General features: G+C 67.4%; 3 protein-coding genes across 5 annotated transcripts; all 3 read left to right on the top strand.

Annotated features, from left to right (window-relative positions):
* Positions 1–1,361: 1,361 nt before the first annotated feature.
* Positions 1,362–10,576, top strand: GRK2 (G protein-coupled receptor kinase 2). 2 transcript variants are annotated; one of them, XM_055722122.1, is made up of 21 exons: positions 1,362–1,596; positions 3,084–3,160; positions 3,874–3,947; positions 4,290–4,391; positions 4,682–4,756; positions 5,247–5,308; positions 5,618–5,669; positions 5,992–6,083; positions 6,511–6,610; positions 6,744–6,822; positions 6,973–7,103; positions 7,518–7,612; positions 7,692–7,799; positions 7,878–7,944; positions 8,583–8,683; positions 8,831–8,897; positions 8,980–9,075; positions 9,157–9,319; positions 9,423–9,559; positions 9,795–9,905; positions 10,361–10,576. In XM_055722122.1, the coding sequence occupies exons 1-21, from the start codon at positions 1,484–1,486 to the stop codon at positions 10,520–10,522; spliced, it is 2,064 nt and encodes a 687-aa protein (XP_055578097.1). In that variant the 5' UTR covers positions 1,362–1,483; the 3' UTR covers positions 10,523–10,576. The 2 variants fall into 2 exon arrangements, with proteins under 2 accessions (XP_055578097.1, XP_055578096.1); XM_055722121.1 differs by having other exon boundaries at positions 9,792–9,905.
* A 1,919-nt stretch (positions 10,577–12,495) lies between these two features.
* ANKRD13D (ankyrin repeat domain 13D) lies at positions 12,496–19,797 on the top strand. The gene is given in 16 exon segments (XM_055722925.1): positions 12,496–12,686; positions 13,828–13,963; positions 14,050–14,174; positions 14,542–14,587; positions 14,666–14,809; positions 15,179–15,368; positions 15,586–15,652; positions 15,732–15,813; positions 16,365–16,426; positions 16,527–16,574; positions 16,576–16,658; positions 17,033–17,190; positions 17,268–17,414; positions 18,118–18,281; positions 18,383–18,462; positions 18,977–19,797. Coding segments are annotated over 16 exon segments (1,863 nt in total). The 5' UTR covers positions 12,496–12,596; the 3' UTR covers positions 19,218–19,797.
* Positions 19,798–20,573: 776 nt separating this feature from the next.
* SSH3 (slingshot protein phosphatase 3) lies at positions 20,574–27,421 on the top strand. 2 transcript variants are annotated; one of them, XM_055722668.1, is made up of 14 exons: positions 20,574–20,699; positions 21,468–21,505; positions 21,710–21,875; positions 22,478–22,596; positions 22,661–22,732; positions 22,866–22,931; positions 23,677–23,865; positions 24,162–24,255; positions 24,354–24,482; positions 24,556–24,602; positions 25,160–25,306; positions 25,860–26,060; positions 26,531–26,777; positions 26,848–27,421. In XM_055722668.1, exons 1-14 carry the CDS (start codon positions 20,649–20,651, stop codon positions 27,235–27,237), a joined length of 1,956 nt encoding a protein of 651 aa, XP_055578643.1. In that variant the 5' UTR covers positions 20,574–20,648; the 3' UTR covers positions 27,238–27,421. The 2 variants fall into 2 exon arrangements, with proteins under 2 accessions (XP_055578643.1, XP_055578644.1); XM_055722669.1 differs by having other exon boundaries at positions 26,868–27,142.
* The last annotated feature ends 489 nt before the right edge of the window (positions 27,422–27,910 follow it).

Genomic DNA, 27,910 nt, shown 5'->3' with positions numbered 1-27,910 from the left:
GCAGGCATCTTCCCCCGCAGCCAGGGCCAGCCCCCCCCATGCCCCTTGGGACGAGCTTGATCTCCCCAGCTGTGCCATGGCTGGGGTCAAACCCACAGGGACGCACCAAGGACCTTTCCGCAGGGATTTATCCCTCTCCCAGGCTGGGTTTAAGGGCTGGGAGGCTGCCAGGGCAGACCCGCTGCGCTGGCCCAGGGCTGGCTCTGGGCCCACAGGGCCACCGAGGTGCCGTTTGCTGTCGCCTCCACAGGGATGGCAGGGCCGGGGGTCCCCGTGGCAGTTGGGGCTGTAGAAGAGCAGCAGAACCAGCCCCCCGCGGGCCGTTGAACAATCTCCTCCACGGGTGGCTGAAGCCACAGCCACCACCACAACGCGCCACGCACGGAGGCACCAGGCACAGAGTCAGGGTCATCACCCCCATATGCCACCTGTCCCCTGCCCCCAGGGACAGGCAGCCCCCTGGAGCGGGGTGGCCGCCACCATCACCCAGTGGTTTCAGGCTCCATTTATAGCAGCCTCATCCCTCCAGAGCGAGGGGGCCCAGCCACCATGACGCTGCTCCCTGCCCCGGCCAGGGCACATGGGGACACCCCGCTGCAGGGGTCCCCCCTGGTGACATCCCACGGAGGGACCTGGCCCCTCTCCCTGTGCCGCAGCCCGAGGTGGGGGATCCTGGCACAGGGTGTGTGGGGTGACACACCTCTGGGGTCACACGGCATCACACCCGCTGTCACACGCGGGTGCACTCGGGTGCAGTGCCACACGTGCTGTCATGCACCATTGCAGCTGGTGGCTGACACGCATGGTGTGACATGGGGAGCGCTGTCACGTGTGCGGGCACACCTGCTGGGTCACACACACGGTGGCACATCTAGTGGCACACACCCATGGAGCCACAAACACGCGGTGTCATACACACATGGTGCCAGACACGCAGAGTATCACACATGCGTGGTGCCACACACTGTCACGGCCACCGAGTCCCACACACAGTGTCACAGACACACACGCTGGCACGCGCACACACAGTGACATGCACACGCACAGTGTCACGCACTCGCTGTCACACGCACACGGTGTCACAGCCACACAGGGTCACACACCACACGCGCCCGCTCGCTGAAGCTGGCACGGCCCCGCCCCGTGGGCGGAGCGAAGGACGGCCCCGCCCAGCCCCGGGCCGGCAGCGCCGCCCGTCACGCTCGGGCACGCGCAGGGGCACGCGCTGCCCCGGCCGCCCCGCCCGCCATGGCCCCCGGCCGCTGAGGCCGCCCCGCCGCCTACGTCCTCCCCGCGCCGGGCCGGGGCCGTCCCGGGGCCATTCCGGGGCGGGGGGTGGTGGGGGTGGTGGGGGTGGGGGTGGTGGAGGTGGTGGGGGAGCGGCCGCCCCCGGTTCCGGTTCCGCCTCCCGGTTCCGGTTCCGGGTCCGTCCGGGTCCGGGCCGGCGGCGGTGGGGCCGGCGGGGCCGGCGGCGCGGTGCAAGATGGCGGACCTGGAGGCGGTGCTGGCGGACGTGAGCTACCTGATGGCCATGGAGAAGAGCCGCGCCGCTCCCGCCGCCCGTGCCAGCAAGAGGATCCTCCTGCCCGAGCCCAGGTGAGGCCCCGCGGCCGGCCGGGCCCTGCCCTGCCCCCGGCGCCCCCGGCCCCCGGTCCCCCGGCCTGGCCCCGCACCCCGCACACATGTGCACATAGGGCGTGCACCGGCCCCCCGCCCGCACACACCTGCCCGGCACACGCACGGACACACCCTGCCCGGCACACGCGTGCACACATATGTACATATATGCACAGACACCCTGCCCGGCACGCGTATGGGCACATGCATCCTGCCTGGCACATGCATGCACACACACCCTGCCTGGCACATGCACACGCATGGACACATGCACATGCATCCTGCTTGGCAAATGCATGCACACACATTGATGCATACACACACACACACTCTGCCTGGCACATGCACACACACAGACGCATGGACATACACCCTGCCCGGCACATGCACGCAGACACACACACGCACATACCCCCAACCTGGCACATGCATGCACATGGACACACACACCCTGCCCGGCACATCTATGCACGCAGACACACAGACACACGCTCACACCCAGCTGTGCATGCCCACTGTGCACACCCACACACCCCCCCAGCAGCACACACCTCCCTTGCCAGGCACGCCTGCATCTGCGCCTGTGCCCTCCTGCAGCCGTGTGTGTGTACACACAAACGTATACACACGTGCAGAGCGCTGAGGGGGCTGCGTGCACACACCTGTGTGCTTGCACATGCACAGGCGGTGTGTAGCAACACACACACGCAGGGGCTCAGCTAGCACGCGCAGGACCTTACCCCTCCCTGTGCACGCACACACACACGCAGAGCTGTGGTGCTCCCCGCTGCACACGCCACCCCTGCACTTGTGTCACCTTCATGTGCGCACCCCCTGCTGCCCACGCAACCCGCTTCACAACTTCCCTTTGCACACCCAGCCTGCGCAGGCCTGCGCGCACACACACATACACACAGCTGGCCCCACACAGCGGCACAGCGAGCGCGGCACAACACGCCATGCAGCAGCACGGCATGCCATGCGCAGGGTGCAGTGGCAGATGGCACAGCACCCAGCACCCTGTGCCGCAGCCTGACACAACACCCGCAGCACAGCCTGGCCCGTGCCTGCCCCCCACGCTCTCGGCACACGCTGCCCCGCTCCTCCCTGGGGAGCAGGAGGGGACCCTGGCATGCAGCCCCGCTCCCACTGTCCTCCTGCGCCTTTGCTGTCAGGCACCAGGGAGGCTTTTTTGGGGTACCCTCCTCCCCAGCCTCTCTTGGACCCCAGCGTGTGGGGCACCCTGTGCCTGACCCTTACTGGGGCCCAGCAACGTGTCACACTTTGGGGACACACACACATAAGAGGGGAGGGAGCCTGCCAACAGGGCTTGGGGTGGCCTGGGGACACAGGAGGTGTGTGCGGGTACAGGGTAGGCACGGGGGGCTGTGGGATTGTCGGGAGCAGAGGTCTGCTGTGGGGGCACAGGACAGGCAGGGCGCTGAGCCCCTCCGGTGTCTCCCCAGCATCCGCAGCGTCATGCAGAAATACCTGGAGGACCGGGGAGAGGTGACGTTCGACAAGATCTTCACGCAGAAGATCGGTGAGCTGGAGGCACAGGGGCTGCAGGGGACAGGGTGGGGCGCAGGGGAGGGCACATGGATGAGCACCCACAAACGTGGCTGGCTGTGCGCCTGGGCAAGTGGCGGTGAGCTGGGTTGGTGGCAGCCGTGGCAGAGGTAGTGGCCGTGGCCGTTCCCCTCTGCCCCTGGCATGGCCTGAGGGAAGCAAGGGGGCTGCGGGGCCTGGCTGGGCAGAGGCGCCTGGGGGCTGCGTGACACAACCCCCTGCGCCACGCTCCCCACCCCACGTCCCCTGCCCCGTCACTTCCCCCAGCACCAGCACTAACCGTCCGGGGCAGGAAGCGCCTCTCACTTCCTCCCACCGGCTCTGGCGGTTTCCAGGCACGTCCGCCCCACAGCAGCCTGCTCTGTGGTGCCCGCCTGTGCCCCCGCCCCATTGCTCCCCCACTGCATCAACCTCCTCGCCACCCCACCGTACCCCTGCCCCGCAGTGCCCTGTAGCACTGCACTTGCTGCTCCCTGTGTCAGCCAGTGGCCGTGCCTCACTGCGTCACCCTGCCAAACCCTGCCCAGTCCCCTGCTTGGCACTTCCCCTTCCACGGGCCTGCATGGGAGTGGCTGTGGGGACAGGCAGGCCCGGGGGACACCCCTGTACCCCGTTGGCCTGGGCTATGGGGCTCGTGCAGCCACTCCAGGGCAGGCATCTCTCATGCTCTGGTTCTGTCCCTACCAGGGTACCTGCTGTTCCGTGACTTTGCCTTTAACCAGGCAGAGGAGGCCAAACCCCTGATGGAGTTTTATGAGGAGGTGAGACAGGGAGACCCATCTGGATGCAACCCCGTGTTCATGAGGAGAGGTGAGGGTGGGATTTGGTACCTACAGGGCCCACAGACGTGGTACCAAGAGCATGCAGAGTACCCAAGGGAGATGGTGCCCAGGAGGCCAGGAGGTGATGCCCTGGTTACCCAGGGGACGTGATAAACATGGGGTGCCCGTGGGACGTGGTACCCAGAGGGGCTGGGGCAGTGGTTCCCAGTGTACCAGGTCCCAGGGGCTGTGCCCACCCTGTGTGGGGTGAAGGCTGTGCCCCATGGTGGCACAGGCCTGGGGGCGGTGTGCCCTGTGCCATGGGAGCTCTGCGTTTGCCAGATCAAGAAGTATGAGAAGCTGGACTCGGAGGAGGAGCGAACTGCCCGGAGCCGCCATATCTTTGACCATTACATCATGAAGGAGCTGCTGGCCTGCTCCCACGTGAGTGCTGTGCTGTGCAGGTGCTGAGCCAGCGCTACAGTGGGGTGAGGTACCGGGTGGGGTCCCCAGAGCAGGCAGGAGGGATGTACCCAGTGTGCCCAGCAGGCCTGGTACCCAGTGTCTTCAGAGGGACCTCCAAAACCATCATTGACTCTGCTCGGGGAGCCACAGACCCAGCCCTGTGGATGGGGGTTCCTCCATGAGTTCCCCCACTTGTGCAGCAGCCCTGCCTTGCCCCTGTGCCCCTGCCCCTTCTGCCCAGGGTGACCTTGTCCTGTCTGTCCTCACAGCCCTTCTCCAAGAGTGCCACGGAGCATGTCCAAAGCCGCCTGAGCAAGAAGCAGGTGCCCCCAGACCTCTTCCAGGTGGGCATCACCCGGGACAGAGAGGGGGCTCCCTGCCACCTCTGGTGCTCGGAGGGTTAATCCTTACAGGGCGCTGGTGGTGACAGGGGCCTCTAGAGATAGTGGAGGGTCCCCGAAGGTATGGGCACCCCAAGGGACGGTGAGGGGATCCCTGGCAGGTTGGGAGTGAGTGGGATTGCTGGTGGTCCCCGTGGGGTGGTAGTCAGGAGTCTGGGGGCTGGAGGTAACAGAGGGGCTCCTCAGAGGGTGGTAATTGGAACCTTGGATGTAGAGGTGACACGGGGTGACAGCAGGGTCCCCAGCAGTGGTGACATTGTGGTCTCCAGAGACTCGGGTGACCCTGGGTGGCAGAACCATCCCCCAGGCCTGGCAGTGGCAGGGTGGCAATGGCATCCCAGGGGTGGAGACCTCACATAATGATGGGACCTGAGGGGTACGGGTGACCTGGATGGCACTGGGGACCCAGCGCTGAGCCCTGTGTCCTTCACAGCCCTACATTGAGGAGATCTGCCAGAACCTGCGTGGGGGTATCTTCCAGAAATTCATCGAGAGGTGAGATGGGGGAAAGTCCCGTGCAGATTGGGGTGTCTCATCCCACTGGGGACCAAGGTCTCCTGGTGCAGAGAGGGGCCAGGAGTCCCTTCTTAGATAGGAGCTCCAGGGGTGCCTGTCCCCAGACCAGGGACTCAGGGGACTCTTCTCATTCCCAGGTCTGGCCCGGGGTCTCTGTTCCCAGACAGGGGTCCCAGGGGGTGCTGCCTGTCTCCAGACAAGTCCAAGGGGTCCTTCTGCCCCAAGATGGGTCTTGGAGGGGTGTTCCTCCAGGGGCTCCACTCTTGCCCTCTCTGTGCTTCATTACAGTGACAAGTTCACACGGTTCTGCCAGTGGAAGAACGTGGAGCTGAACATCCATGTGAGCAGGGACCCCTGCGCCTCGGGGCACCTCTGGGCACGTCCGGGGATGGGGGGACAGACGTGGGCACAGTGACAAGGCTGCTGTCCTGGGGTTCACTAGGGCTGGTTTGGGTGTCCTCACACCCCTCCCAGGCTTTCACTCACTCACAGGTGGCTCTCCCACACCTGCCCACACTTGTGGGGACATGTGGAGCAGCCTCCATGTTCCTCACCCGGGGAAACTGAGGCAGGGTGTGGGACCCTGCTGCTCTTGGTGCAGGGCAGGTGCTGCAAGACCCAGGTGTCCAGGCTCACCCCCGCCTCCTTCTCGCCCCCTCCAGCTCACCATGAACGACTTCAGTGTTCACCGAATCATCGGCCGTGGTGGTTTTGGGGAGGTCTACGGCTGCCGGAAAGCAGATACGGGCAAAATGTAATGGGGGAAGCCCCGTTGTGGGGGTCCAGAGGGATCTGCCTGCGGGGACACACACACAGAGGGAGAGTCACACACACAGGGAGAGAGACACACACGTTGGGGCTGTGGTGGTGGTCCCGAGGGCATCTGCAGTGGTGTTGCCATAACAACAGATGTTAGGGGGTTGTGGAAGTATTGCCATGGCTACAGGTTTTGGGAAGGGGGGGATACAGGGACGTCATGGCCGTGGGTGGTAGCTGGATGCAGTGATGTGGCCGTGGGTGCTGGTGCTGGAGGGACGCAGTGGCGGGGCTGCAGGTGGCAGGGCTGTGGTGAGATGGTAGTGGCCCAGGAGGGTCGTGGCACCGTGGCCGTGGGCATATGCTGGCTGTGGCACCGAAGCCGCAGGCAGCAGCAGGACCTTGCAGGAACTCTTTGCCCCCAGGTATGCCATGAAGTGTTTGGACAAGAAACGCATCAAGATGAAGCAGGGTGAGACCCTGGCCCTCAACGAGCGCATCATGCTGTCCCTCGTCAGCACTGGGGTGAGGGCACGCGGGCACTGGGCAGGGCTGGCACCCTGGTTACAGGCTGTGGCACAAGCGAGGGCAGAGGGATGGTGAGGGAGAGTGCCCCCGGGGCACCACCGGCACCGCGTGACCCCATCTCTCCTGCCAGGACTGCCCATTCATCGTGTGCATGTCCTACGCCTTCCACACGCCCGACAAGCTCAGCTTCATCCTCGACCTCATGAACGGTGAGAGGCCCCAGTCCTGAGGGACCCCCGCAGCCGGCCCTCAGCACCAGGGCTGCAGCTGGCCTGAGCCACAGGCTCGGAGACCCCTGCCCACACAGTCTGGGGCACAGAGGGCAGTGCCAGGGTGACAGCTGGTCCCTGCCATCACAGGGGGAGACCTGCATTATCACCTGTCCCAGCACGGTGTCTTCTCGGAGGCAGAGATGAGGTTCTACGCGGCTGAGATCATCCTGGGCCTGGAGCACATGCACAGCCGCTTTGTGGTGTACCGTGACCTCAAGGTGACTGACCCCATGGCACCCCACAAACACTGCGGGCACCCTCAGACCCTGCAGGTGTCTAGAGGCCCTGTTGGCATCCCTGGGCCCTCTAGAACTGTGTCTCCTGGACTCTGGGCATACACAGACCCTTCAGGAGCCCTCAGACCCCATGGGCACTCCCCGAACCCTAATCCTGCAGGACACCCCCCCCGACTCCATGGGCACTCTTGGGGTGCTGCGGGCATCCTGAGGCCTTGCAGGGCGCTTGCAGACTCCACTGGTGCTTCCTGGTGCATCAGGCACCTCAGTCCTGTGGACACCCCCAAATCCCAGACCCATGTGGGCACCCCAACCTCGCTGCCCCCCCCCCCCCCCCCGCCTCTGCCATGCCTGTGGGCAGCGCTTGGGCTCAGGAGTGGCACGGTGTCTTGGCAGCCGGCAAACATCCTCCTGGATGAGTTTGGGCACGTCCGCATCTCAGACCTGGGCCTGGCCTGTGACTTCTCCAAGAAGAAGCCCCATGCCAGTGTGTGAGTGTGCCCCCTGCCCCCCTGCCTGCCCTGCCCGCCTGCCCAGCACAGCCCCTGACCCTGCTCTCTGCCCCCGCAGGGGCACCCATGGGTACATGGCTCCAGAGGTGCTGCAGAAAGGAGTGGCGTACGACAGCAGCGCTGACTGGTTCTCACTGGGCTGCATGCTGTTCAAGCTGCTCCGGGGGTGAGTGTGTGGGCACGGGTGGGCACAGGTGGGCATGGGTGGGCACTGCTGACTTTCCCTCTCCCCTCGTGGCTGCAGGCACAGCCCCTTTCGGCAGCACAAGACGAAGGACAAGCATGAGATCGACCGTATGACCCTCACCATGGTGAGCTGGGATACCCTGGGCTTTGCCCTGTGTGCCAGGGAGGGCTGAGGCAGGTGTGGATTGGGCGCGAGCACCCCTGTGCTGCTGTGCCCCCCACCGTGTGCTGGCAGAGGCCTGGGGGGCACATGGAGGGTGTTTGGGGGCAGGGGTACCTCGTCCCTGAAGGGGAGCAGTGCCCGGAGTATGTGTTCGTGACCATCTCTACATGTGTATGCACATGTGTGTGCAGAATGACATGTGCAAGTGGATGTCTGCACATGGGCATGTTTGTGTCCACACACACTCACGGGTGGGTTGTGCCCAGCGGTGTGTGCAGTGTCTGCAGTCCGTGCAGACGCCTGTGTGCTGTTCACATGCGTGAGCCGCTGTGCACTCGTGTGCCTGGTGTGTGCACTCGCACATCCACCTGTATGTGCTTGCACGGGGCTGGATATGCACATGCACACGCGTATGTGTGCGTTGCTGTGTACGCTCTGGTGCACAGGCACGTGTAAGTGTGTGCGCGTCACCCGGTGTGTGTCAGTGTGTATCCTGTGCACGTGCAGGGCTCTGTGTGTGCACACCTCTGCGTATCTGTGCACACCTGTCCCCTTGCACACGTGTGCTTACGGTGTGAGCGACCCTGCCCTCTCTTGCAGGCCATCGAGCTGCCAGACTCCTTCTCCCCCGAGTTGCGCTCCCTCCTCGAGGGGCTGCTGCAGCGAGACGTTAACCGGCGGCTGGGCTGCATGGGGCACGGGTGAGTCCCGGCGGGCACAGTGGGCACCGGAGCGGTGGCCAGGGCTTAGGCAGAAGGCAGGCAAGGACAGAGGGTGTGCTGGCACAGCACCCTGGCCCCAGGGCTGCAGCCGGGAGCCAGCAGTGCTCACCCCCTCGCACTCCCCAGGGCTCAGGAGGTGAAGGAGGAGCCCTTCTTCAAGGGTCTGGACTGGCAGATGGTTTTCCTGCAGAAGGTGAGGGGCACCACGCCTGGGTGCAGGAAGGCGTATGGGGGCACGGGCAGCCACCCCTCTGAAACCCCTTTCCTGCCTGCAGTACCCACCGCCCCTGATCCCACCCCGCGGTGAGGTGAATGCGGCTGACGCCTTTGACATCGGCTCCTTTGATGAGGAGGACACGAAGGGCATCAAGGTACCAGGGCAGAGGGGCTGAGCGGGGGGGGGCTGCGGTGGCAGGTGCCCCCTGACCCAGCGATGCCTCCCTGCCCGCCAGCTGCTGGAGAGCGACCAGGAGCTGTACCGCAACTTCCCACTCACCATCTCGGAGCGGTGGCAGCAGGAGGTGACGGAGACTGTCTTCGAAGCCGTCAACGCTGACACCGACAAGCTGGAAGCTCGCAAGAAGGCCAAGAACAAGCAGCTGGGCCATGAGGAGGGTGAGTGGGCTTGATGCCCCCCAGGTCCTGCCCTCCCCCCTGACAGCCCCCCCCCAACCGTGCCACGGGCTGACCCTGACTTTCCTCGGCGCGGCGGGCACAGAGTACGCCATGGGCAAGGACTGCATCATGCACGGGTACATGGCCAAGCTGGGCAACCCCTTCCTGACACAGTGGCAGCGCCGCTACTTCTACCTCTTCCCCAACCGCCTGGAGTGGCGCGGGGAGGGCGAGTCGCCGGTAAGGCGGGCACGGGGCAAGTCGGCAGGGGCACAAGGCAGCGTGGGGCAAGTTGGGGGCACGGGGGTTACTCCACGGGCACACCTTGGCACTGGTGGACATCAGGGTGTGCAGGGCACAGGGGGTGAGGGATGTGCACAAGCAGGCATGGCACTGCGAGGGGGGGTGGGGGTCTTGGGGGGACCGCGGTGAGGCACTGGGGGCAGGGGCTGGGCTGAGCCTGTCCCCCCAGCAGTCCCTGCTCACCATGGAGGAGATCGACTCAGTGGAGGAGACGCAGGTGAAGGAGCGCAAGTGCATCCTGCTCCGCATCCGCGGTGGCAAGCAGTTCGTGCTGCAGTGTGATGTGAGTGTGCCCTGGGTCACCTGCTGGGGCTGGCCACCCTGGCTGGGAGCTAGCCACCCCCTGGGGTCAGCAGCCACCCTTGCCAGGCACTAGCCCGTCACCGGCCGCCTTCCCTGGGTGCCAGTTGCTCCCACTGGGCACTAACCAAACCCTGCTAGGTGCTAGCCATCTCCTGCTAGTTGCTAGTCATCCCCTCTGCTGAGTGCTAGCCATCTCCTGCTAGTTGCTAGTCATCCCCTCTGCTGAGCGCTAACCACCTCCTCCTGCCAGTTGCTGGCCACCTCTTGCTGGCCACTAGCCCTGTGTGTTTAGCCCTCCGAGCCATTGCGGAACACAAATACTGAAAGCTTGGGGCAACCCCAGAGTGCTGGCACCCCAGGGAGCCCCCGACCACCCTGTACCCTGCCCCGGCCCCCCGGGGAGCCCCAGCCTGACGCGTGCCCTGCCCTGCACAGAGTGACCCCGAGCTGGTGCAGTGGCGGAAGGAGCTGCGGGACGCCCAGCGCCAGGCCCAGCAGCTGCTGCAGCGGGTGCCGCGCATGCAGAACAAGCCCCGCTCGCCCGTGGTGGAGCTCAGCAAAGTGCCGTTCATCCAGCGCTCTGCCAACGGGCTCTGACCCCGTGCCAACACGCCCGCGCGCCCTCCTCCCCCCTTCCCACCCCGCCTCTAATTTATTGGGTTGGGTTCCCGCGTGCCCCCGCTCCTTTTCGTTGTCCCCAGGCCGGGCGTTGGAGGACACCCGGTTGCTGATCTCGCCTGCCAGGCGTGGAGGGGGCACGGCTGTGCTGGCGTGGTCCCAGCCCAGCCTCTGGCGCGGAGCTGGCGCTGGGTGCATGGCGTGGCTCAGCACCTCTCCTTGGCATCCCCCCAATCCTCCACCAACTCTCCGGCTAAGATGAAGGCAGCCCCTGCGCCCCCTCTCCATGCCCGCCTGCTTCGCCATGGGTGTGTGTGCCAAATGGGGCAGGTGGGTGCCCCGCTCCGGCCGGGCAGGGAACCGGCCAGCTCACCTCACCCGTAGCCTTTGCCCACCTCCCTGCCAGCTGGTGTGCCCCGGCTCGGCCGTGCCTGTCGTGTGGGTGCCAAGTCCTGAGGGGGGGTGTGTGTGGGTGTGTGTGTGTGAGTGCGCCCCTGTAAATATTGTGCTGTGGGTCCCCTGTGCCCCCTGGCCATGCTGCTGCCCCCTCTTGCCATCCCCCCTGGGCAAGTGGGGTGACACCCCCCCCCAGCCCCCTGCCAGCCCCCAAGCTGTGGGGTGGCAGTGCGTGGTTGGGGGGGCATGGGCTGGCTGAAGAGGAGGGAGCAGGTGAGAGGGCCCCCCCCCCCCCCAGATCAGCCTCCTGGGGCACTGGGCCCATCCTCGGCTGGGGGACATGGGGACAGTGGCCCCCAGGGCCCCCACCCCCTGGCAGCATCTGTAAATATTGCTCTCTGGTCAATCCGCTCCAGGGGCTGGGGCGGGCAGGGGGTGGCACCAGGTAGGGCCGGGGGCGCTGATGAATGAGATTTTAATGAGAAGAGACGTGAGAATGCGAGAAAAAGAGGAAAAAAAAAAAGTTTTTATAATAAAAATCTGGGAAAAAAAACCCCAAGATCCAACTCCACCTCATTTCGGGGGTGGCAGAGGTGTCTCCGCACCCGTTTAGGGGCACCCTGCCCCATGCCCTGTCACCCCCGGGGGGCTGCCCTTGTGCCCTGCGGGGAGGGGGGGGGGGGCAGGGGCAGCGCTGGGGGTCGGATCCTCGTGAGTGACCTTGGCCATGCCCGTGTCGTGGGGCTGTGCAGGCAGCACCCCCCGTCCGCAGCGCCCGGGGGTCTCCGTTCGTGCCGCTGCCGTGGGACGGAGCGCGGCAGCCGCCCCAGCCCGGGAGTGCCGGTGCTGCGCGGGGCTGGGGCCGGAGAACGGGGTTGGGGGGGGGGGGGGGGGGGCGGGGGAGGGGGCCGGGCGGTGGGTACTCACCGCGGGGCTGGGGGAGGGGGGTCCCGGGGTGCCGCAGACCCGCGCGGTGCCCAGCAGGAGATGCCGGGTAGGGGGCAGCCCCCGGTACCGGGGCAGCTGCGGGGTGACGGGTCCCCAGCGCGGGGCGGGCCGGGGGATCCCGGTGCCAACTCCGGCGACGGGCGGCCTCGCCGCGGGATGCGCCCCGGGGCGCGGTACCGGGGGCGGGGTCCAGCGTCCCGCAATGCCCGGTGCAACGTTCCGGGTGCCGGTGCCTCGGCCGCCGTGTCCGTTGCCCGGTTCTGGGTACCGGTGCCCCGCCGTGCCCGGTGCTGCCGATGCCCCGCCGTTCCCGCTGCCGGATGCCGGTGCCTCCCCGTGCCCGGTGCCGGATGCCGGTGCCCCCCGCCCCGTTCCCGGTGCCGGATGCCGGTGCCCCCCGGTGTCGGGTGCCGGTGCCCCGCCGTGCCCGGTGCCGGATGCCCGGTGCCGGTGCACCCCCCCGTGCCCGGTGCCGGATGGCGGTGCTTCCCCGGTGCCGGATGCCGGTGGCCGCCCGGTGCCGGGTGCCGGTGCCCCCCCGTGCCCGGTGCCGGGTGCCGGTGCCCCGCCGTGCCCGGTGCCGGCCCCGCCCCGCGCCGCCGCGCTGCGCCGCCGCCGCCGCCCCCGCGCGCAGCCATTGCGGGCAGGCCCGGCGCTGCGGCCCGTCCGCCCGCGCTGCCCGGCGCGGCCCCGGGGACATGGTGGCGGGATGGCCCGGCCCGCCGACACCTTCCCGCTGCACCGCCTCGTCTGGCACAACCGGCACCAGGCGCTGGACAGCGCCCTGCGCTCCGGAACGGTGGGCGTCGCCGGCACCGGCACACCGGCACGGCGGGGGCACCGGCACCGAGCGCCCCCCCCCGCGCCCCGCCGCCACCGGGCAGCGGGCCCTCCGCGGGCTGGGGGGGGAGCGGAGGGGACCCGGGCACCGGGAGCGCCCGGGTGGGGGCCGGGGGGGGGAGGGCAGCGCGGGCGGGCGCGGTGGGAGAATGGGGGAACCGGGGGTAGGGGGCTGGAGGCGCTGGGGGGACTGGGAGCACTGGGGGGAATGAGGGCACAGTGGGCCCAGAGCACTGGGGGGGACTGGGAGTGCTGGAGGGGCTGGGAGAACTGGGGGGGGACTGAGGACACAGAGGACTGGGAGCACTGGAGGGACTGGAGACATAGAGGGAGACTTTAGGCGCTAGGGGACTTGAAGCACTGGGGGAACTGGGGGCATAGGGGGGACTGGGAGCATGGCAAGGGACTGGGAGCACTGGGGAAAATGAGAGCATGGTGGATCCGGAGCACTGGGGGGGACTGGAGGCACTGAGAGTACTGGGGAGAACTGGGGGCACTAGGGGGACCCGGAGCACTAGTGGGGGCTGGGAGCACTAGGGAAGACTGGGAGCACTGGGGGGGACTGGGAGCACTAGGGCAGGGGGAAGTGGGAGCAGTGGAGGGATTTGGGGTACAGGGCACTGGGGGGCACAGTGCACTGGGAGCAGTAGGTGGGACTGGGAGCATAAGGGAAGACTGGGAGTACTGGAGGGACTGGGGGCACTGGGATACTAGGGGACTGTAGCACCAGGGGGCTGGAAGCAACTGGGAGCACTGGGATCGGGGTTCTACGGGTGCTGGAACAGGAGCTTTGGAAGTACAGGAAGACTGGGGGCTCTGAGGTACTGGGGCACTGGGAGAAGAGGGGACTGGGCGCACTGCGGGGACTGGTGGCACCGGGACAGGGCAACTGGGAGTACTTTAGATAGAGAAGAACTGGGAAACTGGGGGCACTGGGCCTTGGGACCATGGGGGATGCAGAGATGGGAGCAGGAGGGCACTGGGGGCGGGCACCCTGGGGGCACAGGGACGAGCTGTGGGGTGCCAGGGGGCACTGGGGTGGGGGTGGGGGTGCCTGGGAAACCCCAAGCCAGCGGCCGTGACCTTGCCTGACCGTGTAGCACGACGTGGAGCTGACGGACCCCCGTGGCCGGACCCCGCTGGAGCTGGCCGTGTCCCTGGGCCACCTGGAGTCGGTGCGGGTGCTGCTGCGGCACAACGCCAACGTGGGCCGGGAGAACGCCAACGGCTGGACAGGTACGTGGGCACAGGGGCCCCCCAGGGCGGGGGGGCGCGGTGACAGGGCACTGGCTGTGCCCGGCTGATGGCGCTCCGTGCCCCAGTGCTGCAGGAGGCGGTGAGCACGGGGGACCCCGAGATGGTGCAGCTGGTCCTCCAGTACCGTGACTACCAGCGGGCGACGCGGCGGCTCGCCGGCATCCCCGAGCTGCTCAGCAAACTGCGCCGGGTATGAGCTTGCCCTGGGTGGGCACCCCCACCCCCAGGCCCACCCCCCAGCACAGGGGTCCCAGCAGGCTGGGGGCTCGGGCAGAGGGGAGCCCCTGGACCCCCTGCCAAGTCTTCCCAGGACTCCGGTCTCTTCCATGACTCCACTCTTTCCCCAGAGACCCCCTGCTTACCCTGCCCTACCAGCACCACCACCACCCCCCCCAGCACCCCACTCTCTCAGGACCTCCCGATCGCTGCCTGGGACCTCCATCCCTGTCCCCAGGACTCCCCATCTCCCCAGTAATCCCAGCAGAGCCCCCGCAGTTCCTCCAGGCTCCCCCTCACTGTGTCAGCTGGCTGCTCCATGACCCCCTCATCTCTTCCAGGCATCTGACTTCTACGTGGAGATGAAGTGGGAATTCACCAGCTGGGGTGAGTGGGGCTGGGGGCCAGGGGGGCTAGAGGGGCACCACCCCCGCTGTGCCACTGATGGGGTACACGTGCCCGCAGTGCCGCTGGTCTCCAAGGTGTGCCCCAGCGATGTGTACCGCGTCTGGAAGCGGGGCGAGAGCCTGCGGGTCGACACCACGCTGCTGGGCTTCGAGCACATGACGTGGCAGCGCGGCCGCCGCAGCTACATCTTCAAGGGTGAAGGTCAGCTCCAGCTCCGGCGGGACACCCTGGGGCCCCACATACCCTCAGGGACCCTCTAGTGACCCTGGGGAGCCCCCAGACCTCGTGCACTATGAGTACTCCCCCCATAAGGACCCCATATCACCTATAGGGACCCCCTGGGGACCGCAGTTGCCCCTCCTGGCAGTGCTAAGGACCACCTCAGCCCCCATATACCAGGGCTCTCAGTCCCCTGCCAGGACCCCCAGTTCCCCGCTGGCCCCCCCAGATACCCCTGAGATGCAGTGCCCCCAGGCTGGGGGTTCAGGGTATCATGGGGTGCCAGATGCCAACCCAGACACAGGTGGCAGGGTGGCAGTGGCAGGTGCTGACCCATGTCCCCGTGTGCAGACGAGGGAGCGGTGGTGATGGAGGTGGACCACGACAAGCAGGTGGTCTACACCGAGACGCTGGCTCTGGCCCTGCACGAGCCCGACCTGCTGCTGGCGGCCATGCAGCCCTCGGAGGAGCACGTGGCTGGGCGGCTGACGTCCCCCATCGTCTCCACGCACCTCGACACCAGGAACATCGCCTTCGAGCGGTGGGCTGCCACCCCGGGAGGGTGCTGGGGGGCACGGGGGGGGCACCATGGCGGAGCCTGGCACGGCGGGAGGGGGCTGTGCGAGGGCTGCCACAGGGGAACGGTGTGCGAAGGGGAAGGAAACGCTTGTGCAAGAGGGCGAGCGGCATGTGGGGAGCTCCCCCCTCCCCACCCCCACCCCCTGCTGCAGGGAGCTGATGCCTCCCCCCATCCTCAGGAACAAGTCAGGGATCTGGGGCTGGCGCTCGGAGAAGATGGAGGTGGTCAGCGGCTATGAGGCCAAGGTGGGCACAGCCGGGAGGGGATAGGGGGGAGGACCCCCCCTGTCCAGTGCGCACCGGGGCTGATCCTGTCCCCCGGCAGGTGTACAGCGCCAGCAACGTGGAACTGGTCACCAAGACAAGGACAGAGCACCTGTCTGACCAGGACAAGTCACGTAGCAAAGGTGACAGCCCCATCAGCCAATCAGGGGGCCCGCCTAGTGTGGGGACGTGCCCCCCCCCCCTCCTAGTGCAAGGCCCGCGCCCTAGTGCAAGGCCCACCCCCTTCCTGGGTGGGATGCGCCAGGCATTGGGTGCCACACTGGGTGCTGGGTGGGACATGGGTCAGGCATGGGACAGTGTGTGGGGTGTCACCCATCAGGCATGGGACACTGGGTGCTGCATGTGACGTGTCAGGTGTGGGACACCGTGGGTGCTGGGCGTGACACATCCATCAGGCATGGGGCACCATGTGGGGTGTCATCCATCAGGCGTGGGACACCGTGGGTGCTGGGTGTGACGTGTCAGGTGTGGGACAGCATGTGGGGTGTGACCCCTCAGGCGTGGGTTCTGCTGGGCATCACCCATCAGGCGTGGGACACTGCGGGTGCTGGGTATCACCTATCAGGTGTGGGACCCCATGCAGGGTGTGACCCGTGACAGCGCAGGCAACTGTGGGGGTGCTGTGCCCCCTGCCTATGCTGCACCCCTGCACCTTCCCTCTCCACCTGGCCAGGCTCCAGGACCCCCTTCCACTCCTTCCTGGGCATCGCGCAGCAACATGGCACCCACAACGGGGTGAGTGGCTGGGGGGGGGGGGTCCCCCAGGGGCTGGGGTGTCCCCCACAGTGCTGGGGATCCCCAGGAACAGGGCTGAGGGGTGCTGCTGCCACCACAGGCGCCCGTGCTGCAGGCTGCCAGCCCCACCAACCCCACGGCCATCACCCCCCGAGGAGTACTTCGACCCCCACTTCGACCTGGAGACCCGCAACATCGGGCGCCCCATTGAGATGTCCAGCAAGGTGCAGAGGTGAGGCCACCACCCCGGGGTGCCGGGGTCCCAGGGATGTGGTGCTGGGGTGACAGGGAGACGATGCAGGACGGTGACATGGCCCTAGGGTGGTGGGACCCATGGGGTTGGTGATGTGGCCCCCCGGGATGTAGCACTGGGGTGTAGGGACCCAGTGAGGGTGGTGAGCCAGTCCCTGGGAGGTGGCACTGGAGTGGCAGGGCACCGTGGGGGTGGTGACAAGGTCCTGTGGACATGACACTGGTTGTTGGGATCCTTGGGGGTGGTGGTGGGGTCCTAAGGGATGTGGCGCTGGGTGTCAGGAGCCATGGGGGTGGGGGTGGGGTCCCAGGGGCCATGGTGGGGTTCCCGTGCCCACGCTGGTGCTCGGGCAGGTTCAAGGCAACGCTGTGGCTGTGCGAGCAGCACCCGCTGTCACTGGCGGAGCAGGTGACGCCCATCATCGACCTCATGGCCATCTCCAACGCCCACTTCGCCAAACTGCGCGATTTCATCACCCTCAAGTTGCCCCCTGGCTTCCCTGTCAAGATCGGTGAGGGTGGGGTGGGGTGGGGCAGGGCAGGGTAGGGGCCTATCCAGGGGCGGGGCCACTGACCCCTGTATCCTCAGAGATTCCCCTCTTCCACGTGCTCAACGCCCGCATCACCTTCAGCAACCTCTGTGGGTGCGACCAGCCGCTGGGCTCCGTGCGGGTGTGCGCCCCTACCCAGCCCCCAGGTGCCCACCCCCCTGGCACCCAGCCCCCTGGTTCCAGAGGTGAGGCTGGGGGGCTGCTGTGGGATGTGGGGTGCCTTGGGGCTGCGGGGCTCTGGGGGTAGGGGTCCTCCCAGAGCTGGTGGCTGTGGGTGCGGGGTGCTGGGCACTGGGGGGGATGCCTGGATGTAGGGTGCTGCCGGGTGCTCTGGGGCGGGGGTGCTGGGTACCACCAGGCTGGGCATGGGGCACAGGGTGGTGGGTGCTGTGGGGTGCCATGGGCCCCCCATGGGTCACAGGGTGGTGTGGCCATGGGCTGGGAGTGCAGGGTGCTGTGGGGTGCTCAGGGGCACAGAGCACCCATGGGTGTGGGTGCCATGGGTGCAGGGTACTATGGGATGCCGTGAGGTGCCATGGGACACTGTGAGGTGCTGCCGATGTGGGGTGCCATGGGATGCCATGGGGTGCCGTTGGACACTGGGGTGCCATGGGCACGGGGTGCCATGGGGTGCTGTGGGATGGCACGAGGTGCTGTGGGACACCACAGCGTGCCATGTGATGCCACAGGGTGCCACAGGATGCTGGTGAAATGTCGGGTGCAGAGTGCTGTGGGCTGCCACAGGGTGTCGTGGGACACTGCGGGGTGCCATGGGATACGGGGTGTTCTGGGACACCAGCAGGGTGTCACGGGACACTGTGGGGTGCCATGGGTGCCGTGGGCTGCCGCGCGGTGCTCAGGGCACCCCATGGGTGGGCGTTGCGGCAGGCTGGCCCTTCCCGTGCGAGGTGGAGGCGGGGGTGTTCGAGGTGCCAGCAGGGTACACGGTGCTGGGCGCGGGGCGCAGCGAGCCCCTGCGGGACGAGGACGACGACCTGCTGCAGTTCGCCATCCAGCAGAGCCTGCTCGATGCCGGCACTGAGACTGACCAGGTGGGACCCCCCACCCCACTCCGCTGCGGGCCTGGCTCCGCCCTCCCGCCTTGGCCCCGCCCCCGGGTGCAGGCCCCGCCCCTCAGCCCCACCCCCCGCAGGTGACCATTTGGGAGGCGCTGACCAACACCCGCCCCGGCGCTGACCCGCCGCCCTACGACGAGGCCCTGCAGCTGGAGCGGTGGGGCTGGGCCCAGGGGGCCTCGAAGGGGCAGGGTGGGGCAAGGGGTGGGGCATGGGTGTGGTCTAGAGGGGAGGGGCTGCCTGATCCCGGGTGGGTGTGGTTGTAGTGGGCGTGGCTAACAGCAGGAGTGGGTGTGGCTGTAGTGGGCGTGGCTGGCAGCAATGGTGGATGTGGCTAGCAGACAAGCAGGACCATCAGAGGGATGGGCGTGGCTATGATGGGCAGGGCTAAGAGCAGGGGTGGGCGTGACTAGCAGGTGGGCAGGGCTAACCACGGGGTGGGTGTGGTTATAATGGGCAGGGTTAACAGCAGGAGTGGGTGTGGCTATAGTGGGCGGGGATAATGGCGGGGTGGGTGTGGCTAGCAGATGGGTGAGGCCTGCGGAGGTGTGTGACTGCCCAGCGCAGGGTGGAGCTGTGAAGTAGGCGTGGCTACCTGGGGTGGGACACGGGTGGGCCGCTGTGGGCACGGCCTCGGCAAGGGGGCGTGGCCACAGCGGTTCTCCCCACAGGGCCCTGCAGGAGAGCATGCTGCTGCAGGCGGGCCCCAGCACCGACCCCCCGGCAGCCGGGACCCCCCCCGGGGCAGGCGGTGGTAGCCCCCCGGCATCCTCCGGCTACAGCAGCTTTGCGGAGCAGCTGCGGCTGGCCATGGCACTCTCGGAGCAGGAGCAGGAGGAGCAGGAGCGACGCCGGCGTGAGGAGGATGAGGAGCTGCAGCGCATCCTGCGCCTCTCCCTCACCGACAAGTAGTGCCGGGGTGCTCGTCACGGGGACAGGGACATCCCACCGGGAGGACACCCCACGCAGGGACAAGGGACGCCCCACTGGCACTGCTTCACCCAGGGACCGCCAGGCACAGCCTCACACGGGGACACCCCGGCGTGGGCACCGTCCTGTACTGGGACACCCCAACACGGGCACAGCCGGTGCCGGGGTGGCACCCCCGTGCCAGGGACCCCCCTGATGTGGGCACAGTTCCCACACGGGGGGAATTGATCCAGGGATCCTCCTACCCCCAGGACCCCCGATCCAGGGATCCTCTCCTGTCAGACTCAAACCTTAGCCCAGGGACCCTGATCTGGGGACCCCTTACCCCAGGGACACCTCTATCCCCAGGACCCCCACCCTAGGGACCCCCACCCAAGGGATCCCCCTCCTCTTCAGTGTTGTACATTGACCCCATGAGGGGCAGGACGGACCTGGGGGTCCCCGTGGGAGGTGGCTGACCCCAATGTAAAGGCACCCCACTGCGGGGGCTGTGAGGCCAGGCAGGGACCCCCAGGCCTCATTCCTCGGTAGGGGGGGGCTGGGGGTATGTATGTACATATACATATACATATATATATATACATGGATGTGTGCGGTGTGTGTCTGGCAGGGCCGCTGAGGGGGCATGGCCCAGGGGGAGAGGCCTGGGGAAATGGGCAGACCCTGCAGGATGGGCACTGGTGGGATCCCCCTTTGCCCCCCCCCAGTCCTGCCCTGTGCCCTCATTCCTTACCCCAAACATAATTTATTCAATCTATACTTGTGGAGAACCCCGCCCAGGGAGGGGGTGCCTGGCTGGGGACCCAGTGCTGAGCCGTGGGGTGACAAGGGGTTTGGGGGGGGCCAGGGCAATGGGGTGTCCGATGTGGGGTGGTGTGCCCCGCCACCAGTGTGGGGGTGAGGGTTCCTGGGCATAGGTCTGAGGCAGGGTGTCGGGGTGGGCCAGCACCCGTGGGGGCACGGCCAAGGGACCCACAGCAGTGCCAGGGTGAGGGGTTCCAGGGGGGGGGGGGGGTCCTGGGTGCTGGGGACCCTCAGGGGTTCCTGCCTGCTGGGGACCTTGGGGGATCCGGGCTGCTGGAAGGTGAATCCTGGGGGGTCCCAGGAACATGGATGGGGGTCCAAGGTGCTGGGCACCTGGGGGGCTTCTGCCTGCTGGGAACATAGCGGGGTCTCAGGTGCTGGAGGGTGAATCTGGGGGGGTCCAGGGTCAACACGGATGGGGCTCCCGGGGCAGCACCGCTGGGGGGGTCCCGAGGACCTCGGGGAGGTCCCGCTCCGGGGAACGCCAGCCTGGGAGTTCCGGGCCCGGGACAGCCCCCCCCGCGGCCGCAGGCCGTGCCGTGCAGTGCCGTGCCCGTGCCCGTTCCCGTCCGGGCGGGGCAGCGGCGGCGCTTCCTGGTGCGGCGGGGCATGGCGCTGGTCACCGTGCGGCGGGCGGCGGGCTCCGCCGGGGGCCCCGCGGTGAGTGCGCGACGGGACGGGACCGGCGCCGGGGCTGCCCGGGGCCCCGCCGTGCGGCCGGGCCGGGGGAGCGGCTGGCGGGGGCGGGAGGCCGGTCCCGGCTCGCCCCGGCGCTCCCGTGGGAAGCGCGGCTGCCGCTGGGGCTCCCGGCAGGAGGGGGGGTGTGTCCCGGCTCCCCCGGCGGGGGGCTGTCCCTGCTGCTCCAGGCGCTCCCGGTGGGAAGTTACTGGGAGCCCAGTTGCCTCCAGCACACTTTGGGGTCTCCTCTGCTCCCGGCCGGGGGTTGCCCCGTAGTTATGTGGTGGGGGGTGGAGTGGGAGGGGTAGTTGTCCTCAGTTGCTCCCACTATTCCCAGTGCTCCCCTCACAGTGCCAGTGGCTCCCAGTGCCCCCGCCCCCCCCCAGGTAACTACTGGGCCTTATCTGCAGGTGTGCAGCCCAGAACCCCCCTGTGAGCACTTCTCCCCCGGGCAACGGCCAGCCAGGGTGGGGGGCACAGGGCAAGGACCCCCCCTGGCATCCCAAGGCTGATCCCCAGGGACATACCTCCCCAGTAGGCCCCCTCCAGGGTCCCCCCCCCGCTCCCCCCCAGGGCTCTGCCGGTGCCCCATGCTGCTGGAGGGGGTGAGTCAGGCAGGGTGTCGCTGGCCCATGGTGTGTGCTGGGGATGCTTGCTGGGCCCCCCAGGCATGGTCCATGCCCCGGGGTCATGCTCCCCGGGGGGCACTGCCCGCCCCCCCCCCCCCCCCCCCCCCCCAATGCTTTGCAGGAGGAAGATGCACCCAGGCGTGGCCAGCTACAGCGGCGGTGAGAAGGGGCTCCAAAGGCACAGGATGGGGTACACGGGTCACCGGGGTGGGGAGGGGACACAGCTACCCCCCTGAGGAGCATTTCCCTACCCCATGGTGCCCCAGCCCCCCAGCTCTCCCCCACCTCGGAAGAGGGCTCTGAGGGTACCCTGGCCGCAAAGGCTGGGCCCCACATCCCGCTCAGGACCCTCCTGCCCCCCAGGCAGAGCTTCGTCATGGTCAAGGGGGCTGCCCTGCTGCTGCCTGCCGAGGAGCCGCTGGTGTCTGAGCCCCCCCAAGCTGCACCCCCCGGCCAGGTCCCGGGGCGTCAGGAGCAGCACCTGCAGCTCATGATGCAGCTGCTTCGCCCCCAGGATGCCATCCAGCTGGTAGGGCACAGGGTGGTGACAGGGCTGGTGACAGTGACTGTGATGGGATGGAGATGAGATGGGGACAGTGAAGAGATGGAATGGAAAGGGGACGGTATGGGATTGGTTGAGGATTGGAGATAAGATGGTGATGGGGATGTGATAGGATGGGATAAGGACAGGATGGGGACAGCACAGGATGGGACAGGGATGGGAATGGAATGAGGACAGGGTGGGATGTAATGTGGTAGGATGTGATGTGATGGTTTGAGGATGGGGATGTGATAGGATAAGGACAGTATGGGGATGGGTAAGGTATGGGATGGGGACTGGAAGGGATGCAGTGGGGTGGGATGCAATGGGATGGGTTGAGGATGGAGATGTGATTGGATAGGCTAAGTACCAGATGGGGATGTAATGGGATAAGGATGGGGGCAGGATGGGATGGGGATGTGGTAGGATGGGGTAAGAACAGGATGGGGACAGCACACTTCAGGACAGGACAGGATGGGGATGGGATACAGCCCAGCCTGCCCTGCAGTGTGCTTGCTGCTCCTCCCCTGGCAATAGGGGGCAGATCTTGGGGGTGCAGGGGCTCCCCTCATTCCCCGCCCCAACCCTAGGCGGTGCGTCTGGAGTCGGTGCGGCCACGGCGGGTGCGGTACCTGCTGGTGGTGCGGCCGGAGGAGGCAGGAGCCGAGGGGCAGACAGCGCTGCTTGGTGTGGACTTTGCCCACGAGGGGTGAGTGGGAAGGGGGGGGGCAGGGGGGGCGGTGGATGCACCCCCTGACCTCTGCCCGCCCCAGGGCCACCCGCTGCACACTGGGCATGGTGCTGCCTCTCTGGAGCGACACCCAAGTCTTCCTCGATGGTGATGGGTAAGGGGTAGGCGGGACTTCTGGGAAAGGGAGGGGCTTATGAGGGTGGGTCTCACAAAATTGGGTGAGGCCTGTGAGTAGGGGTGGTGCTGGGGTGCCCACCCTGACCCACATGTCTCCCCACGGTGCCCAGAGGGTTCAGTGTGACATCAGGAGGACAGACCCGCATCTTCAAGCCCATCTCTGTCCAGACCATGTGGTGAGCAAGCCCCGGCTGTGACCGTGGGCAAGGGGAATGTGAGCACCACTGTGGGCACGGGGGATGTGGGTACCACCATGTTTGTGGGGGATGTGGGCACTGCTGTGGGCATGGAATGTGGGCACTGCCACAGGCATGGGGACATGGGCACTATGGTGGGCATGGGACGTGGCCACCACCATGGTCACAGAGGACATGGGCACTGCCGTGGACATGGGATATTGCCACCGTGGTGGGCACATGGGATGCAGTTACCACCATGGGCATGGGGGATGTGGGTATCACCATGATTATGGGGGATGTGGGCATCGCCATGGACACGGGGGATGTGGGCACTGCTGCTGCGAGCACACGGGATGTGGGTACCACCACGATCAAGGGACATATGGACACTGCCATGGGCACGGGGGACGTGGGCACCACCTTGTGCATGGAGGACGTGGGCACCACTGTGGGCATGGTGGACATGGGTAGCAGTGTGGGCATGGGAGGTGCAGGCACCACCATGGGCACAGCCAGGGCATGGGCATAGGGGCACTGCTGCGGGCACGTGGGAGTGGGGGTGTGGGGAGGGTTTGGGCACATGGACCATGGCCAGGAGAGGGGAAGTGACACCCACACACAGTGGGAAGTCAGGCCAGGGGGACACTGGCACGGCCCTGGTGAGATGCCCTGGCCACGGTGGCGGGGAGGAGCCGTGGGGCGGTGCTGGGGTGGTGCAGTCGCCGCAGGTGGTGTGTGGCAGGGCCGTGCTGCAGGAGTTGCACCGCGCCTGCGAGGAGGCATCCCGTGGCGGGCACATCCCTGGGGGCCCGGCGCTGGCCTGGGCCTGTGGCTACGCAGCGGCGCTGACCTCGGAGCAGAGCTGCCTCAACGAGTGGCTGGCCATGGCCGACCTGGAGTCCGTGCGCCCCGCCTCGCCCCCGCCCCTCCGGTATGCCCCGCCCCCTGCCCCACCCACAGCCCGCTGGCCAATCAACACTGCTCCTGGGCGGGGTGGGGCTTGTGGGAAAGGGGTGTGGTCATTGGATGGGGCTCGGTTGGAAGGAGGGGCGTGGTCTGTGCTCAGGGGTGGCTAATGGAGGGGACGGGGCTTCTCATCTAGGGAGGGGCATGGGGAGGAGGGGCTTGCATTTAGGGGAGGGGCTTGGGAGCAGAGGAGGTAGGGTGTGGGCAGGGCGGGGCCCGAGTGGGGCAGGTGACACGGTGATGCGGTGGTGTGGGTGCCAGGCTGGCGGTGCCGGAGCTGTCGGAGCAGGCGGTGCGGGCGCTGCTGCGGGATGTGATGGCCACCGCTGACCTGGAGAGCGTCACCTCCAAGGAGGTGGGTGCCCACAGCCAGGGGTCCTGGTGGGGAGAGCCTGGCTCGCGGGCAGGGGCAGGCAGGCAGAGGGCCGTCCCTCACCCCGTGGCGGTGCCCAGGTGCGGGAGGAGCTGGAGCGGCGCACGGGGCACAGCTTGGCTCAGCACAAGGACTTTATCGACAATGAGATGCTGCTGGTGCTGGCACAGATGGACCGGCCCTCCCACATCTTCCCACACCTCTACCTGGTGGGCAGCAGGGCGGGCAGGGTGGGCAGGGTGGGCAGGGATGTCCCCACCCCTCACCTCTGCCACCATGCAGGGCTCCGAGTGGAACGCGGCTAACCTGGAGGAGCTGCAGCAGAACCAGTGAGTGTGGAGTGGCATGGGGTCATCTGGGCTGGCGTGGTGGGGTGGGCATGGGATCGTATGGGGTGGCATATTTGGGTCGCATGGGTCATCTGGGATGGCACAGGGTGGCACAGGGCCATCTGGGACGTCAAGGTGGGGTGGCACGAAGTCATCATGGTAGGGTGGACACAGGATCGTCATGGAGTATAATGGTGGTACAAGTATGAGGTCATCATGAGATGGTCCGGTGGGGTGGGTGTGGGCTCATCATGGGACACTGATGGTGTAAGTATGGGGTCACTGTGGGACACCCATTGGGGTGGGCATGGTGTCCTTGGAGGGCACACAGCAGGGTGGGCACGGGGTCACCATGGGCCATTAGTGAGGTGGGTGCAGCAGGACTGTGGCACCATGGTGGGGTGGACGTGGGGCACCGGGAGCATCCATCAGGGTGGGCATGGTGGCATGATGGGGCTGGTGGCAGGTGGGCATGGGGCACTGCGGGGCACCCCATAGAGTACAGGCCGAGCCCCAACCCTGCATGCTGGCTGTGCCCCCTGCCCGTGGCACCACAGGGTCACCCACATCCTGAATGTGGCGCGGGAGATCGACAACTTCTTCCCTGCGCTGTTCACCTACATGAACGTGCGGGTGTATGACGAGGAGACAGCCCAGCTCCTGCCCCACTGGAATGACACCTTCCTCTTCCTCTCCCGCGTCCGGTCAGTGGGGCCAGGGCAGCCCCAGGGCACGGGGCGGGGGGACATCAGGGGCATACAAGGGGGGGCCAGGGTGTGAGGTGCATGGAGGGGCAGGGGCTGGAGGCAGCAGCAGGCTGGGTGGGGGATGGGGGGGGTGTAACTGGTCAGGTGTCTTGATGACTGAGGCGGTGGGGGACATCGGGGCACTGGGAGTCCTAGGGACAGTGGGAGCTCTGGGGCATTGGGTCTGTGGACATTGGGGGTCCCGGGGGCCAGGGAGTCCTGGGGACATGGGGAGCCCTGTGGCACTAATGCCCTGGGGACAGTGGTAGCACTGGGGAAAGGGGACCAATGGGCACAGGGAGCACTGGGGACATGGGGAACCTTGGAGCACCGATGACACTGGGAACAGGGGACCCATGGGGCATGGGGAGCACTGGGACACTGGTGCACTGGGGACAGTGGGAGCCCTGGGACATGGGATCCCTGGGGACACGGGGAGCCCTGGGACATGGGGTCCCTGGGGACATGGGGAGCACCGGGAGCTCAGTGGCAGTGCGGGTGGGTGCTGCAGGGCCGGTGGGGGCCGGGTGCTGGTGCACTGCCGCATGGGGCTGAGCCGCTCGGCAGCCACGGTGCTGGCCTACGCCATGAAGGAGTTCGGGTGGCCCCTGGAGCGGGCACTGCGGCACGTCCGGCACTGCCGCCCCGGCGTCCTGCCCAACCCCGGCTTCATGCGCCAGCTAGACTTCTACCAGGGCATCCTGCAAGCCAGGTGGGTGGGGCGAGGGGTGGGGTGGGACACGCCCATGAGTGGGGTGGGTGGGGCCGGTGCAACTCTGCCCCTATGTGCAAGAGAGGGCGTGGCCTTCTGTGACCACACCCCCTTGGGCTGGGCAGGGTTGGCTTTGACTGTGACCGCTTGGGTGGTGTGGGTGGAGCCTGTTGTGGCCACGCCTCTTTTCCCATGGAATGGGCAGAATTTCCTATGCCCACGCCCTTTTTGTGGTGGTGGGTGTGGCTTCCTATGACCACGCCCATCTGGTAGGGGTAAGCTTCCTATGGCCACGCCCCTTTCATGTGGCCAGGTGGGGCTTCCTGTGGTCACACCCCTTTTGTGAGGGGTAGGCGGGGTTTCTGTGGCCGTGCCCCAGTGGGCGGGGTGGCCACGGAGGCGGAGCTTGTGGGACCCCTGCTCCACCACAGAAGGGGCGTGGGCCGCTGCTGACAGTAGGTGTGTGGCAGCCGGCACAGCAGCCTGTGGGAGCCCCGGGCGGCCGAACAGGCAGCCCAGCCCCAGCCAGGCCCGGAGGCCAGCCCAGGAGGCCTGTCCCCGGCCCCCTCCCCGCAGCCCGCTGAGGAGGTGAGTGGGGGGGGCCTGCTGGGGACCTCCCGGCGCCCCCGCATCTCCCTCTGCGCCGTCATGCGGAGCATTAGCCAGCTGGAGCCCCCTGAGCCCCCCGAGCTGCCAGGGGAGCCCCTCGCCGAGGAGGTGAGTGCGGGGCAGGAGGTGACCGGAGGGGCTGGGGGCACAGAGCTGTGGCACTGGCTGAGCCCCACAGTGTCCCCCCCTCCCCTGCAGGTGTTCGAGGCCACGAAGGCAGCAGCAGGGGGTGATGTGGTGGGGGTCCAGCCCAACCCCCGGCCCTCCTCTCGGCCCCGCCGTGTGGTACGCCAGGCCAGCCTGGATGGTGGCCCTGCTCCCGCCGAGGACCCCTCCCCTACAGCTGACCCTGCCCCCCATCTCCCCTCCACTCCCCCCCTTACTCCGTAACCCTGTAGGGGGTGGGGCAGCCCGCTGCTATGCCCCCCGGGGACCAGCTGCCACCCGCACCAGCAATAAAGAGTGGAAATGGCTGCCCTGGCGTGGGTCCTGCCCGCGGGGGTCTCTGCAAGCCCCAGGGACAAGCGTGGGACCCTCCCGCCAGGCCCTGCCCAGCTGCGGGGCATAGGCCACTGCTCAGCTTGCCGTCAGTAGCGGCCAGAATGAACACGACGGCATTGAGTGGGAAAGGGACAGCGGGTGTTGCGTGCTGCCCTGGCGCGCAGCGGCGAGACGCAAGCACGACGCTCGGCCGCCATCTTGTGCGTTGGGCGGGCGGGGCGCGCATGCGCCGGGGGGCAGGGCGGGAACTGCAGCTCCCGGCGGGCCTTGCGCGGGATGGGGCCTTGCGCTTGCGCGCCGGGTCCTTCCGGGTTGCTACGGCAACGCGCGCAGGCCTGCCTCAGCCCCAGCGGCCTGGGCCGCGGCCGGGACAGGCCCGGGGACCGGCCGCGGAGGAGTGAAGCGGCGCAGGGAGCTGGCAGCCCGCTGTAGTTGTAGCGGCGGGGCAGGCCGGGCGCTGGGGAGGCGGTGGGGGCAGGCTGTCATGGCGCGCCCCCAGGTATAAGAGGCCGTTTCATGGTGTCCAAGCCACAGCCCAGCGGGAGTGGGGCTCAAGCCGCAGGAGGAGGCCGGGGTGGGTGGTAGCAGGGGCAAGGGCACCCCCCCGGGCAGCAGCAGGAGCCAGGCCCAGGCAGGGACAGGGGCCTGCAACTTCAGCACAGTGGATGAGGGCACCTGGCAAGCCAACTGCTGTTGCCCCTGCAGCGCCTCAGCATCGATGGCTCCCTCACTGAGCTCTC

Source organism: Falco cherrug, chromosome 10 (assembly GCF_023634085.1).
Source record: "Falco cherrug isolate bFalChe1 chromosome 10, bFalChe1.pri, whole genome shotgun sequence".
NCBI lineage: Eukaryota > Metazoa > Chordata > Aves > Falconiformes > Falconidae > Falco > Falco cherrug.
Note: the sequence above shows the minus strand (reverse complement) of the source record. Positions and strands in the feature narration are given on the sequence as shown.